Source organism: Anomaloglossus baeobatrachus, chromosome 7, assembly GCF_048569485.1.
Source record: "Anomaloglossus baeobatrachus isolate aAnoBae1 chromosome 7, aAnoBae1.hap1, whole genome shotgun sequence".
NCBI classification, from domain to species: domain Eukaryota; kingdom Metazoa; phylum Chordata; class Amphibia; order Anura; family Aromobatidae; genus Anomaloglossus; species Anomaloglossus baeobatrachus.
This window is the reverse complement of record NC_134359.1, coordinates 189,878,251-189,894,163: the sequence shown is the minus strand read 5'-3', so window position 1 is coordinate 189,894,163 and position 15,913 is coordinate 189,878,251. Positions and strand designations below refer to the sequence as shown.

General features: G+C 44.3%; 1 protein-coding gene across 2 annotated transcripts in view; it reads right to left on the bottom strand.

Annotated features, from left to right (window-relative positions):
- TMEFF2 (transmembrane protein with EGF like and two follistatin like domains 2) overlaps positions 1–15,913 on the bottom strand; it is a 1,330,598-nt gene that overhangs the window by 362,535 nt on the left and 952,150 nt on the right. For both annotated transcript variants that reach the window (XM_075319057.1, XM_075319058.1), the window contains one exon: positions 15,366–15,514. In XM_075319057.1, coding sequence (XP_075175172.1) covers positions 15,366–15,514 — 149 coding nt within the window. The remainder of the gene's footprint in view (positions 1–15,365; positions 15,515–15,913) is intronic.

Genomic DNA, 15,913 nt, shown 5'->3' with positions numbered 1-15,913 from the left:
TTTTTTAACCTCAATCCCTTCATTTTAGGGGCTCAAAAGTAATTGGACAAATTAAATAATTGTTGGCCATGACTGCCTAAAGTCTTGAACTCATGAACCTTACCAGACGCTGTGTTTCCTTCTTCTTAACACTAGAAGTCCCAGAGAGGGGTCATTTAACATTTCTACCTTTGGAACCCAGAGATGGGTCGAATGACCTGAAGGATTTTAGCTAACTTCCTATAATCACCGTCTTTTGTTCTGTACTTAAGGCCATTACTGTCGCACCACAGGAGGTTGTTTTCCATTGAGTTTAGCCATTTAGTTTCTGGTTAGTTCTATTCAGTTTATTGTATGTCATTTGACCCTCTTTCAGGACTTCAGGGTGGAGCTCAAAATTTCTGGGACTTCTAGTGTTAATGCTATCCAGGCCTTTACTGCTGCAGTTTTCAGTTGCTGTTTGTTTGTGGGCCTTCCTGTCTGAACTTTAGTCTTTAACAAGTGAAATGCGCCTCCATTGTGTTAAGATCAGGTGACTGACTTTTCCATTCAAGAATATTCCTCTTCTTTGCTTTAATAAACTCCGGGGTTGCTTTGGCTTTATGTTTTTGGGTCATTGTCCATCTTTATTATGAAAGTCCGATCAATCAGTTGGCTGCATTTGGCTGCATTTGAGCATATAGTATGTCTCTGAAAACTCCAGAATTCATCCAACTGTTTCTGTCCTGTGTCACATCATCCATAAACACTAGGAGTGGCCTATCCGAGTTACCGTAAGGACCGTAGATGGGCGGTGGCCCGGCGGTACCGGACCGGTACACAAAGAGAAGCCGGCATCATCTGGCAGGGGCTTTTCGGACCCCGGCAAGGCTAGGAGTCACCGTGAATTTGCCGAATCCGTTAGTGAAGCGGAGCTCCTGAGTTTCCAAACACTCAAGTCCCGACAGAAGGCAACAGTCAACTTGGTGTCACGAACAGGATCTTACCGCTCTGCCATTGAGTAGAGGTGCGCCTTGTTATTGCCGGAGGTGTCCGGCTGAAAATTTGACGACGTCGCCATCTTGGGCGCGAAGAGTTCCCGCTCGAGCGTCTCCTTGAGTAGTAGAGGCGCGAAGGCCAAAACCCCGCCCCGATAGAGGAGGAGCCGGAAAGAGGCTAAGGGGGACGAAATGGCGGCCGGTCGCATGTGAGCGCGGCTATAAAAGCAGGGACGCCAGGACTCTGCGGTGATATTGGGTTCCTGGAAGACCTCATTACCAAGATGCATAACCCAACTCCCAACGAGGAAGCCCCTGCGCCCGGAACGGCGACGTGGCTGAGGGACCGGACCGTCCCGCTGAGTAACCGTCTGCAGGCCCACATGCAGCTCCTCCTGGAGGAGTGGGAGACCGACATGGCAGATGTAGTGGCCGCTATGCGGAGAGGCGAGGTGGAAGTGGATTCGGAGGAGCGGGTAAGGGACCCACGCCCCTGTATTCCTGAGGGATCGGCCACTGTGGCTGAGGAGCCCGGCCTGCACCCGCTCACCCTGCCTCCCTCCCCGCTACCCGCGTTAGCTGCTGCCGCCCCACCACTAGGCCCGCTACCTGTCCAACCGGTAGCGATACCCTGCCAACCCGCCCCGGCGGACGAACCGGCTGCAGACGCTCAGGACCCCCTGAACCGCTCCCATGGGAGTCGCTGGGACCGCGACCCCTTGATGAGGATTTGCCAGAAGTCCCGGCAGTGATGGCGCCAGACCCCGAGCCCGGGACCGTGGCATGGATGAAGGCCCGAGTGATGGAGTTCCACCAACGCCAGCAAAGTCAGATATGTCTCATGATGGAGCAGTGGACCCATGAGGTGGAAATGCTGGTTGCAGAAGCCCCAATGTATGGGATGGGCGCAGATGTGACGGAGCCAATGGGTAACCCACGTCCCCATGTCCTACCAGGACCGGCCACTGCGGCTGGGGGGCCCGGTCCTATCATGGCCCTCATATCGTCCAAACCATTATCCTTGGGGCGCCTCAGTGTTAGCCAACCTGACCTACTGCCCCACGCTACCGTGGAGGGAGATGTGCTGGATACTGGAAGCCAGGAGGCTGCGGCAGCTGGCGGAAACCCGCCTGACGCAGAGATAAGCGATAGTGACTCCAGTGACTCCAGCTCCGGTGCTGAGCCCACCCCTGGAAGTGAAGAGGCAAGTGAGTGTCTCTGTTACGTGGGAGAGCCGGTAGTCTATTACAATGTGCGTAATGGTGGGAACAGATACCGGGAACCCCTGTCCCAGCAGGCATGTCACTGCATGTTTGATATGCTGGTGGCGGAGGATGGGGCTGCCTCATCAGAGGAATCAGAGTAAGGGCAGCAGAATGCCGTTGTCACCGTCCCCGTTGGGACCAAATTGTGTGTTAAGAAAGTACTGTTTTAAAGTTTGAAAGTTTGAAAATGATAAGTAAATGACACCGTGAAAAAGTCACCTGATTCAGCCTTGATTAAAAGAACCGGTCGTTGCCGGCACCGTTCTCCCCGTGGGGACCGTTTGAAAAGTTTTGCATAAAGAACTCTTTATGAACAGGCCCGAGAACTTGCAGGGCAACCACAAACTTAGTGGCATGTAAATAAAAATGTTGTTGTGGCTTTTACCATTGCCGCCTCCAGAGAGGCAGATTGGAGGAAGGGCCTGCAGTGGAGTAGGCTGGGGCCCAGCCACCACCGGAACCGGTGGCAATCCTCTGGGGGTTTCAGGGGCTCCCCATGGACGTGGGTCCCGTGAAAAGGACAGAACCCGCTCGGGCAACTTGTGCAGGACTGGGGTCAAGGGGTGCTGCCTGTTTGCTTAGGGGCAGCATCAGGGCCAGGTTGCTTGGGTGGGAGAGAGTGGAAGCCGTAACCGTTTGCAACCGTTACGAAACGTTTATGTAAGAGTACCTCCCGATGTGGGAAGAAGTTATTATAATTGTATGTCTGTTACCGTTTTTTATCTTTTTCAGTTGGTGAAAATAAAACCGGTGATGGACGGGCAGCCCGCGGACGGTCTGCATTTAACTAAGGGGGAATGTGGTGCCCTGGACAAGCCAGGGGCCACAGAGAACAACACCCACAACACCCCACACTCCCAGCAGGCACACCGAGGTCAGACACAAAACCCTTGTTGCCTTCCTCCAGGGGCTGATGATCACACCAGGGGGTGGGCCAGGCGGTTGGTCCCACCCACCGAGGAGTTCACAGTCCTGGAGGCGGGAAAACCAGGCAGATTGAGTTTGGAAGTGAAAGTGAGCAGAAGGAAGTAGTAGAGAAACCAAGGAAAAAATTGTGAAAAAATACCCCGCTGTAACTAAATAAAAGCATAGTGCATATAAACATAGGGTACTTAGTAAACACTGTTTTTGATCAAAAAAAGCATAAAGCTATCCCACCAACGCCAAGGTGTACCCAGTTGGGATAGTGATAATTTTAGGAGAAGGAAAAGGACTTTGTGTGCCATCAATATATATAAACATAATCAATATCACCCAGAAATCACTTGCACGTAAAAATATTTTATTTTTATTTAGGAATGGGGATAACAATTACAAAAATACATGACGGGGGGGGAAGACAGGAAACGAGGACTAGAAAAATGGCACAATAAAAACCCTACTGGATAATAAGATTAAGACCTCAAATGTAATAGCCTGACAGGTACCATTGGCTAGTGAAACTGCCATATCCACAGTTTAAGCCAGGCATAAACATACAATATGGAAGGCAAACTATAATTAAGGACAAGAATCCTATACACATATCAATAATGATGAACCCTGTTATAACATATAAATCAGAAAGGGCTCATCAATACCTATAGGCATAGGTCCTCAAGCAGTCGGCTTACCCATGGGAGGTCACGTAATTAGATCGATGTATGCCCCTACGCATTTCGCAGAAAAAGCTTCATGAGGGGGGAAAAGATCAGTGGAGTGATGCCTTTTGGCATCACTCCACTGATCTTTTCCCCCCTCATGAAGCTTTTTCTGCGAGACGCGTAGGGGCATACATCGATCTAATTACGTGACCTCCCATGGGTAAGCCGACTGCTTGAGGACCTATGCCTAAAGGTATTGATGAGCCCTTTCTGATTTATATGTTATAACAGGGTTCATCATTATTGATATGTGTATAGGATTCTTGTCCTTAATTATAGTTTGCATTCCATATTGTATGTTTATGCCTGGCTTAAACTGTGGATATGGCAGTTTCACTAGCCAATGGTACCTGTCAGGCTATTACATTTGAGGTCTTAATCTTATTATCCAGTAGGGTTTTTATTGTGCCATTTTTCTAGTCCTCGTTCCCTGTCTTCCCCCCCCGTCATGTAATTTTGTATCTACTATTGTAATCGTTATCCCCATTCCTAAATAAAAATAAAATATTTTTACGTGCAAGTGATTTCTGGGTGATATTGATTATGTTTATATATATTGATGGCACACAAAGTCCTTTTTCTTCTCCTAAAATTCTCACTATTGTTAGGACGTGCCAGAGCGGCCATGAGATAGCCGCAACGGTGGTTCCACGAGTGCGGTTTTTCTATATGCCAGTTGGGATAGTACCTACACTCTCTAATATTAAAACCTTACCATGGGTCTAAAATAGGCCTCAATGTGGCTAAGGGCTGAGAGCGACCGGGTCCCAACAGGACACACACAGTCAGGGGGATTCACAGAATGAAATGTCCAGCTCGCTGAGAAGGGGGCCACTCCCTGTTTGTACTGAATACAAAAAAACTACATAAAAACAAAAAAGTGAGCCGGAGTATGAGATGGTATACATGGTACTTGTGAGACCATGTTCACACTGGCCATGAGACAAAGAGAAACCAAGGAAAAAATTGTGAAAAAATACCCCGCTGTAACTAAATAAAAGCATAGTGCATATAAACATAGGGTACTTAGTAAACACTGTTTTTGATCAAAAAAAGCATAAAGCTATCCCACCAACGCCAAGGTGTACCCAGTTGGGATAGTACCTACACTCTCTAATATTAAAACCTTACCATGGGTCTAAAATAGGCCTCAATGTGGCTAAGGGCTGAGAGTGACCGGGTCCCAACAGGACACACACAGTCAGGGGGATTCACAGAATGAAATGTCCAGCTCGCTGAGAAGTGGGCCACTCCCTGTTTGTACTGAATACAAAAAACTATATAAAAACAAAAAAGTGAGCCGGAGTATGAGATGGTATACATGGTACTTGTGAGACCATGTTCACACTGGCCATGAGACAAAGAGAAACCAAGGAAAAAATTGTGAAAAAATACCCCGCTGTAACTAAATAAAAGCATAGTGCATATAAACATAGGGTACTTAGTAAACACTGTTTTTGATCAAAAAAAGCATAAAGCTATCCCACCAACGCCAAGGTGCACCCAGTTGGGATAGTACCTACACTCTCTAATATTAAAACCTTACCATGGGTCTAAAATAGGCCTCAATGTGGCTAAGGGCTGAGAGCGACCGGGTCCCAACAGGACACACACAGTCAGGGGGATTCACAGAATGAAATGTCCAGCTCGCTGAGAAGGGGGCCACTCCCTGTTTGTACTGAATACAAAAAAACTACATAAAAACAAAAAAGTGAGCCGGAGTATGAGATGGTATACATGGTACTTGTGAGACCATGTTCACACTGGCCATGAGACAAAGAGAAACCAAGGAAAAAATTGTGAAAAAATACCCCGCTGTAAGTAAATAAAAGCATAGTGCATATAAACATAGGGTACTTAGTAAACACTGTTTTTGATCAAAAAAAGCATAAAGCTATCCCACCAACGCCAAGGTGTACCCAGTTGGGATAGTACCTACACTCTCTAATATTAAAACCTTACCATGGGTCTAAAATAGGCCTCAATGTGGCTAAGGGCTGAGAGCGACCGGGTCCCAACAGGACACACACAGTCAGGGGGATTCACAGAATGAAATGTCCAGCTCGCTGAGAAGGGTGCCACTCCCTGTTTGTACTGAATACAAAAAAACTACATAAAAACAAAAAAGTGAGCCGGAGTATGAGATGGTATACATGGTACTTGTGAGACCATGTTCACACTGGCCATGAGACAAAGAGAAACCTAGGAAAAAATTGTGAAAAAATACGCCGCTGTAACTAAATAAAAGCATAGTGCATATAAACATAGGGTACTTAGTAAACACTGTTTTTGATCAAAAAAAGCATAAAGCTATCCCACCAACGCCAAGGTGTACCCAGTTGGGATAGTACCTACACTCTCTAATATTAAAACCTTACCATGGGTCTAAAATAGGCCTCAATGTGGCTAAGGGCTGAGAGCGACCGGGTCCCAACAGGACACACACAGTCAGGGGGATTCACAGAATGAAATGTCCAGCTCGCTGAGGAGGGGGCCACTCCCTGTTTGTACTGATTACAAAAAAACTACATAAAAACAAAAAAGTGAGCCGGAGTATGAGATGGTATACATGGTACTTGTGAGACCATGTTCACACTGGCCATGAGACAAAGAGAAACCAAGGAAAAAATTGTGAAAAAATACTCCGCTGTAACTAAATAAAAGCATAGTGCATATAAACATAGGGTACTTAGTAAACACTGTTTTTGATCAAAAAAAGCATAAAGCTATCCCACCAACGCCAAGGTGTACCCAGAACAATATTAAAATTAATATTAAAATTAATATTAGAGAGTGTAGGTACTATCCCAACTGGGTACACCTTGGCGTTGGTGGGATAGCTTTATGCTTTTTTTGATCAAAAACAGTGTTTACTAAGTAACCTATGTTTATATGCACTATGCTTTTATTTAGTTACAGCGGGGTATTTTTTCACAATTTTTTCCTTGGTTTCTCTTTGTCTCATGGCCAGTGTGAACATGGTCTCACAAGTACCATGTATACCATCTCATACTCCGGCTCACTTTTTTGTTTTTATGTAGTTTTTTTGTATTCAGTACAAACAGGGAGTGGCCCCCTTCTCAGCGAGCTGGACATTTCATTCTGTGAATCCCCCTGACTGTGTGTGTCCTGTTGGGACCCGGTCACTCTCAGCCCTTAGCCACATTGAGGCCTATTTTAGACCCATGGTAAGGTTTTAATATTAGAGAGTGTAGGTACTATCCCAACTGGGTACACCTTGGCGTTGGTGGGATAGCTTTATGCTTTTTTTGATCAAAAACAGTGTTTACTAAGTACCCTATGTTTATATGCACTATGCTTTTATTTAGTTACAGCGGGGTATTTTTTCACAATTTTTTCCTTGGTTTCTCTTTGTCTCATGGCCAGTGTGAACATGGTCTCACAAGTACCATGTATACCATCTCATACTCCGGCTCACTTTTTTGTTTTTATGTAGTTTTTTTGTATTCAGTACAAACAGGGAGTGGCCCCCTTCTCAGCGAGCTGGACATTTCATTCTGTGAATCCCCCTGACTGTGTGTGTCCTGTTGGGACCCGGTCGCTCTCAGCCCTTAGCCACATTGAGGCCTATTTTAGACCCATGGTAAGGTTTTAATATTAGAGAGTGTAGGTACTATCCCAACTGGGTACACCTTGGCGTTGGTGGGATAGCTTTATGCTTTTTTTGATCAAAAACAGTGTTTACTAAGTACCCTATGTTTATATGCACTATGCTTTTATTTAGTTACAGCGGGGTATTTTTTCACAATTTTTTCCTTGGTTTCTCTTTGTCTCATGGCCAGTGTGAACATGGTCTCACAAGTACCATGTATACCATCTCATACTCCGGCTCACTTTTTTGTTTTTATGTAGTTTTTTTGTATTCAGTACAAACAGGGAGTGGCCCCCTTCTCAGCGAGCTGGACATTTCATTCTGTGAATCCCCCTGACTGTGTGTGTCCTGTTGGGACCCGGTCGCTCTCAGCCCTTAGCCACATTGAGGCCTATTTTAGACCCATGGTAAGGTTTTAATATTAGAGAGTGTAGGTACTATTCCAACTGGGTACACCTTGGCGTTGGTGGGATAGCTTTATGCTTTTTTTGATCAAAAACAGTGTTTACTAAGTACCCTATGTTTATATGCACTATGCTTTTATTTAGTTACAGCGGGGTATTTTTTCACAATTTTTTCCTTGGTTTCTCTTTGTCTCATGGCCAGTGTGAACATGGTCTCACAAGTACCATGTATACCATCTCATACTCCGGCTCACTTTTTTGTTTTTTTGTTTTTAAGAAGGAAGTAGTAGTTGAGCAGCCTGAAGTTGGTCCGGGTGTGTGGCCCGGACAGATCAGCAAGGTTGGCAGACGGTGGTGACCGTCTGCAGGAGTGGCCTATCCGAGTTACCGTAAGGACCGTGGACGGGCGTTTGCCCGGCGGTACCGGACCGGTACACAAAGAGAAGCCGGCACCATCTGGCAGGGGCTTTTTGGACCCCGGCAAGGCTAGGAGTCGCCGTGAATTTGCCGAGTCCGTTAGTGAAGGGGACCTCCTGGGTTTCCAAACAGTCAAGTCCCGACAGAAGGCAACAGTCCAACCAACAGAGGGAGACACCACCACCGCCAAGGCAACCATTTCTCAGGGCCAGCGCCTGCGGGCAAAGAGGGGCTCCTCCAGCCCATATCCAAGCTGGGGAGCGGGTTACCGGTGGGAACCCATCGGAACCATCAACCGTACTTAGGTGCAGGGAAAGGCAGTCACCATCAACCTGCCGGGAGAAACAACACCGCAGCCGTCTGTGGGACCCGTCCATCCAGCCGAGTGTTTTACCGAGAACTGTGTCTTCATCATTGGGCTGAGTGAGTACCACCGTGCTGTGCGGCACAGCGCTGCCCCTGCAACCCTGCATCTCACCAGGCCCCGTAACCCGCCTGCCATCAATCCTTACCCCATCACCGGGCCCCGGGACAACCAACCCCCTACCCACGGAGGGGAGAAATAACAACCAAGCTGCTTCCTGTCACCGCTCCCGGGATCCCCGTCCAGAGCAGCGGTGGTGTCACCATTATCACCACAACCGTGGGTGGCGTCACGGATAATAAATCCCCACAATCAAATCCCCTTTTCACTCACGGGCGAGGAACGCCGCTCGAGTCCCCGGGATCCGGCCCACCGCTAGAGCCACCACCGAGCAGCAGGAGCTGCAGCAGCAGCGGCAGCCGGACCCGAGCAGTGGCAGAGCGCAGCGTCCCCTCCTCCGCCCGCGACACCTTCACCATACTTTTTTCTTTCCATCAATCCGGTAGAGGTTGATCTTGATTTCATCTGTCCAAAAAATGTTCTTGTAGAACTGCTGTTTTTTAAGATTTTTTTTTAGTAAAGTCAAAGTTAGCCTTTTTATTCTGGAGTCTTATGAGTGGCTTGCACCGTGCAGTGAACCCTCTGAATTTTCTTTTATGCAGTCTTTCTTTATGGTAGATTTGAATATTGATGATACGCCTACATCCTGGAGAGTGTTGCTCACTTGGTTGGATGTTGTGAATGGGTCTCTCTTTACCATGGTAATTATTCTGCGATCATCCACCACTGTTGTTTTCCGTGGGCATCCAGGTCTTTTTGCATTGTTGAGGTCACCAGTTCTTTCTTTCTTTCTTTCTTTCTAGCAATTTCACAGATGTTTTTTCTTCTGTTTTCACAGATGAAGGATGGCTTTTTTCACTTGCATGGCGAGCTGCTTTGATTGTGTGTTTACTTCTCAGTAAAAACGTCAAAACGCAAGCACCACACCTCAAATCCACTCCAGGTCTTTTATGTGCTTAATTCAGAATAAAATAACAAAGTAATTGTCTGCACCTGCCCATGAAACAGCCTAGGAGTCAATTGTTCAATTACTTTTGGTCTCTTTAAAACCAAGTTGATACAAGTAAAGCTGAAACTCCTAAACCCTTCATCAAATTTTACTGTGGATACCCTCAAATGAAAGCTAAATGTCAGGACTATATGTCTATGCTCATATATATTGGACCTAACTGAATATCTCCATTCATTGCCCCATCCAGGTATATGTCCACATCATGGCCCCATCCTAGTATATGTCTACATCATGGCTCCTGGGATGGTGGGATATTGTGGGTTTATAATTTTGTGTAGGTTAGTATTTTAAACATGGTGGTCTGCACATTCTATGTATTATTTGTCCTTTCTGCAGGGTCATAACCCCCTGCAGTACTGCTGTCCCTAGGTCTGGGGGAGGGGGCCTGAAATCCACCCAAACTCTTTGTTTAACTGGGAGATAATTCAGTATGGCTGAAAGGGAGAAGACAAAAGCAGGGGGAGAAGATGGGGGAGAAGATGAGGCTCCCCAGAGACACCTGGACATTTATCGCTTACTGGACTGTAGCCGTATTCCTGGACTACTTTACCCTTTATGTGGTGGACTGTTTTTATGGACTTTCTGATTTGCTTGTAATAAATGTTCTTTGGATTGTTCACCCATCTTTCGCTCTGTTCACTGTGGGATAACGGAGAAGGACCCGTTGACAGCCCGATCCTGGTATATGGCCTCATCCTGGTACTTATGTCCCCATCATGGCCCCATCCTGGTATATATGTTTTCATCATGGCTCCATCTTGGTATATATGTCTTCATCATTTCCCTATCCTGGCATATGTCCATGTCATAGCCCTATCCTGGTATATGTCTACATCGTAACCCCATTCTGGCATATGTCCCCATCCTGCTATATGTCCCCATCCGTGCATATGGCACTCATATGTAGATTAATTACATTTATTTCAAAATCCAAATATAAACAGGCACAAATATTTCAGTTTTTTAGACCTTCATCAGGGTGCACTGTGCTTTATCTATTCACGCTTCAGCACAGATGAGTGTTATTGTTGCAGACTATGGCATCCAACACTGGAAAAGCCAGTTTCTGGGGATTTGTGACCTGTCGGCAGCTCTAGTATTTCATGGAATGCACTGGAGGTCATTATTCAATGCATCTCTATGACAGCCTTGCTTTGGCCTCCTGTCTCTCATAGAGATCCATTGAGCTCTTGTGACGTACTGTCTGACTTCAGGTCAGTCAGAAGTTACAGTCATAAGATGTCGCCATGGGACTGGAGCTGTGTCAGTAAAAGGTGAAGCCACCAGAAGATGAGTATATGAAAAAGGGCAGGGAACAGATTTAAAGCACCACTCCAACTCTGAAAAAACCCCACTGGAGTGGTGCTTTAAACAGCAGTAGTCATTCGATCCTAGCCATTACATATCTGTCATTAGAGTGAAGCTCCCTTACCAAGCCCTAAGGCATTGTATAGCATACTTTCTTAATAAGTGAGGAAATATCTTAGACTGCCCAATGTGGTTGTTTCTTTATGTTCATTTATGGTATAGTTGAAAAAAAACACATTTTTAACAGAGTTGTCAAAGTGTTTTCACTCAGAAAATTGGTGTAAAACACTATGAAAAGTCACAAATTCTTTTTACTATGAGGAGTTGTGAAAAAAATTGCAAGTTTTGCAATTTTCTCCAATTTGCAGCAGCTCCATCAAATGAGTGGAGCTGGGGTGAAATTAGGGCAGCATATGGGGAACAGTGTTCACCTGTCAAATTCATCAATAGTGCTTGAGTTTCTGGAGTCACCTATGGAAGTAACATCTCTGACAGGTGCATGGAGGTACACACCACTGATAACATGCATTGAAAACATTAAGTTGTACGCGCCTCTTATTTTTTTTTTTCAGCATTACACTCATTAGTACTAATATACAAAACACCAGTCTTAATAAATCAGGGTCATATAATTCATCAGTATTTCATATTTACAAATCTAACTGATATAAAAAAAGACAAAACTACTAATCTTGAATGGCAAAAAGTCACAACTTTTTAACTCCTCTTTGGCTATCAAAGGGATCTCTAGATCAACGCTCTACATTACAGAGCTATCATTCACAATTATGACATATCTGATCCATAGGAAATGTCCTTAATATGTGATAGATGCAGGTCAGAACATTGGGACCCATGTCTATATGGATAATGGGGCCCCATCTGACGGCTGCCAGAGAAGAGCTGAACATGTATACACGGCTATAGGAGCTTTGGGAGTGGGACCAGCATCTATCATACAGATATGGTATATCACGGGTATATGCCATGAATGGAAAAGATTATAATGACTCTAAAACTATTAATACTCTGCAGTTATTATTATATTATTATAGCACTGCAGCGTGTGATCTCTTCTGTCATTTACGCATACAGAAACAGTACAGTACTACTTCTTCAAAAGTTAAAAAGTAGTCCAGTTTCAATATTAACCATTAATGAGAATTTATGGACACTGTCCATTAGACAACCTTATATCTACTAAATAATTATGCTTGCCTGATCAGCAATAAAAAGTATACAATATATTTATTCACATATGTGTTTAAGGATGGTATTGTTAAGCATATCACTGTTCATTTAATAATTAAAAAACAAAACATTTTTTCAATATAGAAGTATAAAATTAGAGCTAATCTTTAGATCTCCTTATAAATGCCACCTTCTGCCTTAGTACTAAAATCTCACACAGGCAGGAAGACAGTTTCTAGATTTTGGTCACATTGTCACAGAAATATTGTGTTATTCAGAAATGATCTAATCTGACTTTCGAAGGAAAATGATGACTTAATAATAACATATTGTTTGCCCAAAAATGTGACAGAAAATAAACAAAAATTGACAAATCAACTCAAATAAATTGGAAGATTCAGATATATACAAAACATTTCAGTGGATATATCCTTTAGTTAGCCATGTGCTATGATGTTCCTTCCTTAAAAAGTGTCATTTTAGACACATACCAAAATCTGACATTTCAGCGGCATTTCACTATTTACATCTCTCTTCACCGCGTGACACTGACAGGAATGCTGTGTGTTCATTTCTGATGTCATGTTCAAAGCGCTGGGTAAAGGATAGAATAACAGCGGCTAACTTTCACTGTCCTCAGACAAACATTCACTTGAGAAAAAAAATTGGATTTTACCTTTGTCATAACCTTAAAATAACCTATAGGTGTTGTTCGGTCTAAAACCACAATTCTGCAGTCACTCTGTCTCTCCTTGTGAATGCATTGTGCACTATGAGGATTCTCCGGTACCAGAACCGGGAACGGTGGTCATATGGTCACGAGTATGTGATGTGCAGACTCCCAGCCAGAATCTGACTAGATGAGAGCGGCCTTGCTCAATGCAAGTGTATTCAGTGAACCCGTACCCATATAGTCGGAATGTGGCTGGGAGTATGGATAATGCATGCAGTATGCACTATGAGTATTTCCCAGTGTCAGAAGCAGGAATGGCGGTCATGTGGTCACGAGTATGTGATATGCAGACTCCAGTCCAGAATCTAAGCAAATGATAGTGGCCTCACTCAATGCAAATGTATTCAGTGAAGCCTCACCCATCTAGTAGGAATGTGGATGGGAATACACATATAGCAGCAACTGTGTACTGTGATGGTTCACCACTGTCAGAGCCAGGAACGGCGGTCATGTGGCCGCGAGTACGTGATATGCAGACTCCATGCCAGAATCCAACTAGAGGAGCATGGCCCAGCTCAAAGCAAGTGTATTAAGGGATGTCTTGCCCATACAGTTGGAATGTGGCTGGGAATACACATATGGCAACCACTGTGTACTGTGATGGTTCACCACTGTCAGAGCCAGGAACGGCGGTCATGTGGCCACGAGTATGTGATATGCAGACTCCATGCCAGAATCCAACTAGAAGAGCATGGCTCAGCTCAAAGCAAGTGTATTCAGGGATGCCTCACCCATACAGTTGGAATGTGGCCGGGAAAAAACATATGGCAGCCACTGTGCACTGTGATGGTTCACCAGTGTCAGACCCAGGAACAGCAGTCACGTGGCCATGAGTATGTGATATCTGTATTCCTGGCCCAAATCATATTAGATGAGTGCAGCATTACTCAATGCAAGTGTACTCAGTGAGCCAGTGCCCTGCGAATCAGCATGAGGTTGAAAGTGTGCGCATCGCAAAATGTGAGTGATGTGATGATTCACAGGTCTTCAGTCACATATAGTCACAGATTGACTGCAGACTTGTGGATTTAAGCCAGACAATTCCTTTAAAGGGATTCCATCACCAGGTTCTTTCCATATAAACTGTGTCCAGCACAAGTAAACCCTTATATACAGCATTCTAGAATACTGTATATAAGTCCCCAAGCCGATCTGTGTAATATTAAAATACCTTTTATAATACTCCCCTGTGGGGTGGTCCTGTCCAATGGGCATTGCTGGTATTGGGAAATGAGAGGTGTGCATGCGCAGGAGCGCAATGGAGGACACTGTGGAAGTCATAGGATGCCTTATGCCCACAAAGAAGGGAAAAAGGACAGCGATCGCAAACAGAGAGGAGGTGCCAGATAAAGACCAGTAATGCCCATCGGACTAGACAGGTGAGTATAACAAAAGGTCTTTTTTTATGTTAGCACAAAGATCGCCAAAAGAGGCAGCGCCAGCACCGGACAACAGAGATGCCCATAAGGCCCACAGCACGACCGTTAGGTAAGTATTATAAAGTTTTTTTATGTTATACCCCTGGCTTGGGCTCTTATATACAGCATGTAAGAATGCTATATATAAGAGCCCAGCGGTGGTGGCCGCAGCTTGTAGCCAAAAAAAGTGGTGACAGGTTCCCTTTAAAGGGGTATTCTCATATTAGTGATAACATAACACTAGAATATGTACACATACACAGTGTGATCTCTGAGACCCCCAAAATCCTGATAATAAAGGGGTGATACTTCACTGCTGCATCTCAATATTGCCTCTGAATGGGGATGTCTTCAGCCACAGTGCAGCTTCATTCAAGTAAACACAGCTGGTGCTGTAAGCTGGTCTTTTTCAAGTCACCACATATCCTAGTGTATATCTCTTGTCAAGGTAGGAAAATCCCTTTAAATTTTACATCTGCTTATCAACACATGCTAACTAGTAGCACAAAACCACAGTGCTCCAATTGTATCAAGATGGTGTAAGATTTAGATCTTATTTCCAGATGGGGAATCAATCTATTCTATCACTTTGAATTGATGAGCTGGATGTGTCTGTCCCCCTCCCCACAAATAGTATCATGGAAAATTAGAAAAAATGTCCCCTTTTAACAAAATCTGTTTACGAAGTAAAACTAATTTAAAACAATCGGCAATTTCTGTTAATAGATTTCACCTAAATTTGTCCTAGTTTTATTGAGGAAACACATTACTCCTTTACTGCATCACCGTATTATGCTGTAACAAGCCATATTATGTAATGGGACAGATGAATGATACATATAACCCTGTACACTGACTATGTGTCCTAAATACGAGCTGAAGTTTCAACCAACCAACCAAGCATTTAGCAATATCTTAGCAATTCTGTCTGCAGAAATAATGAAAAACTGTCTTCAAAATGAATTTTGCTGCAGGCATTACCTTGACATCGACCCAAATACTTGACTTCAATTTTCTCCTGTTTCTGGCATGATGCCTCTTTGATTTGACATGGATTATCGTAAGATTTCCCATCGGAAGCACAAACTGGGTTGAAACTGATGTGGGAGCAGTCAATGTTACACACACACCTAGAGAATCACAAAAGTAAAAGAGTTTAACAGACAAGCTGCAAGAATAAAAAAAAATAAAACTTTGTTCAAACTTTGCTTCAGTTTTATAAATCAGAAAGAAAACATTTGTTCCCTGATTCGTGCTTGTATTTTTTATTATAAACAAAAAAATACATGGCCATGTCATAGTATATACACCGGGGAGATAGCTGCGTAGTATTCCCCGGGAAAATGCCAATTTCAAAAATCACATTTTAAACAAGGAGAACAAGGAAGATAAGGCACAGGTAGTATGCAAAAATTGTATACATTTTATTGAGGTAGAAAAATACACAATATAAAATATGAAAGGGAAGGATCACAGGAGAAGTAGAAATACAAGGGTAATAAATGGAGACACGGTACATATATGCAATA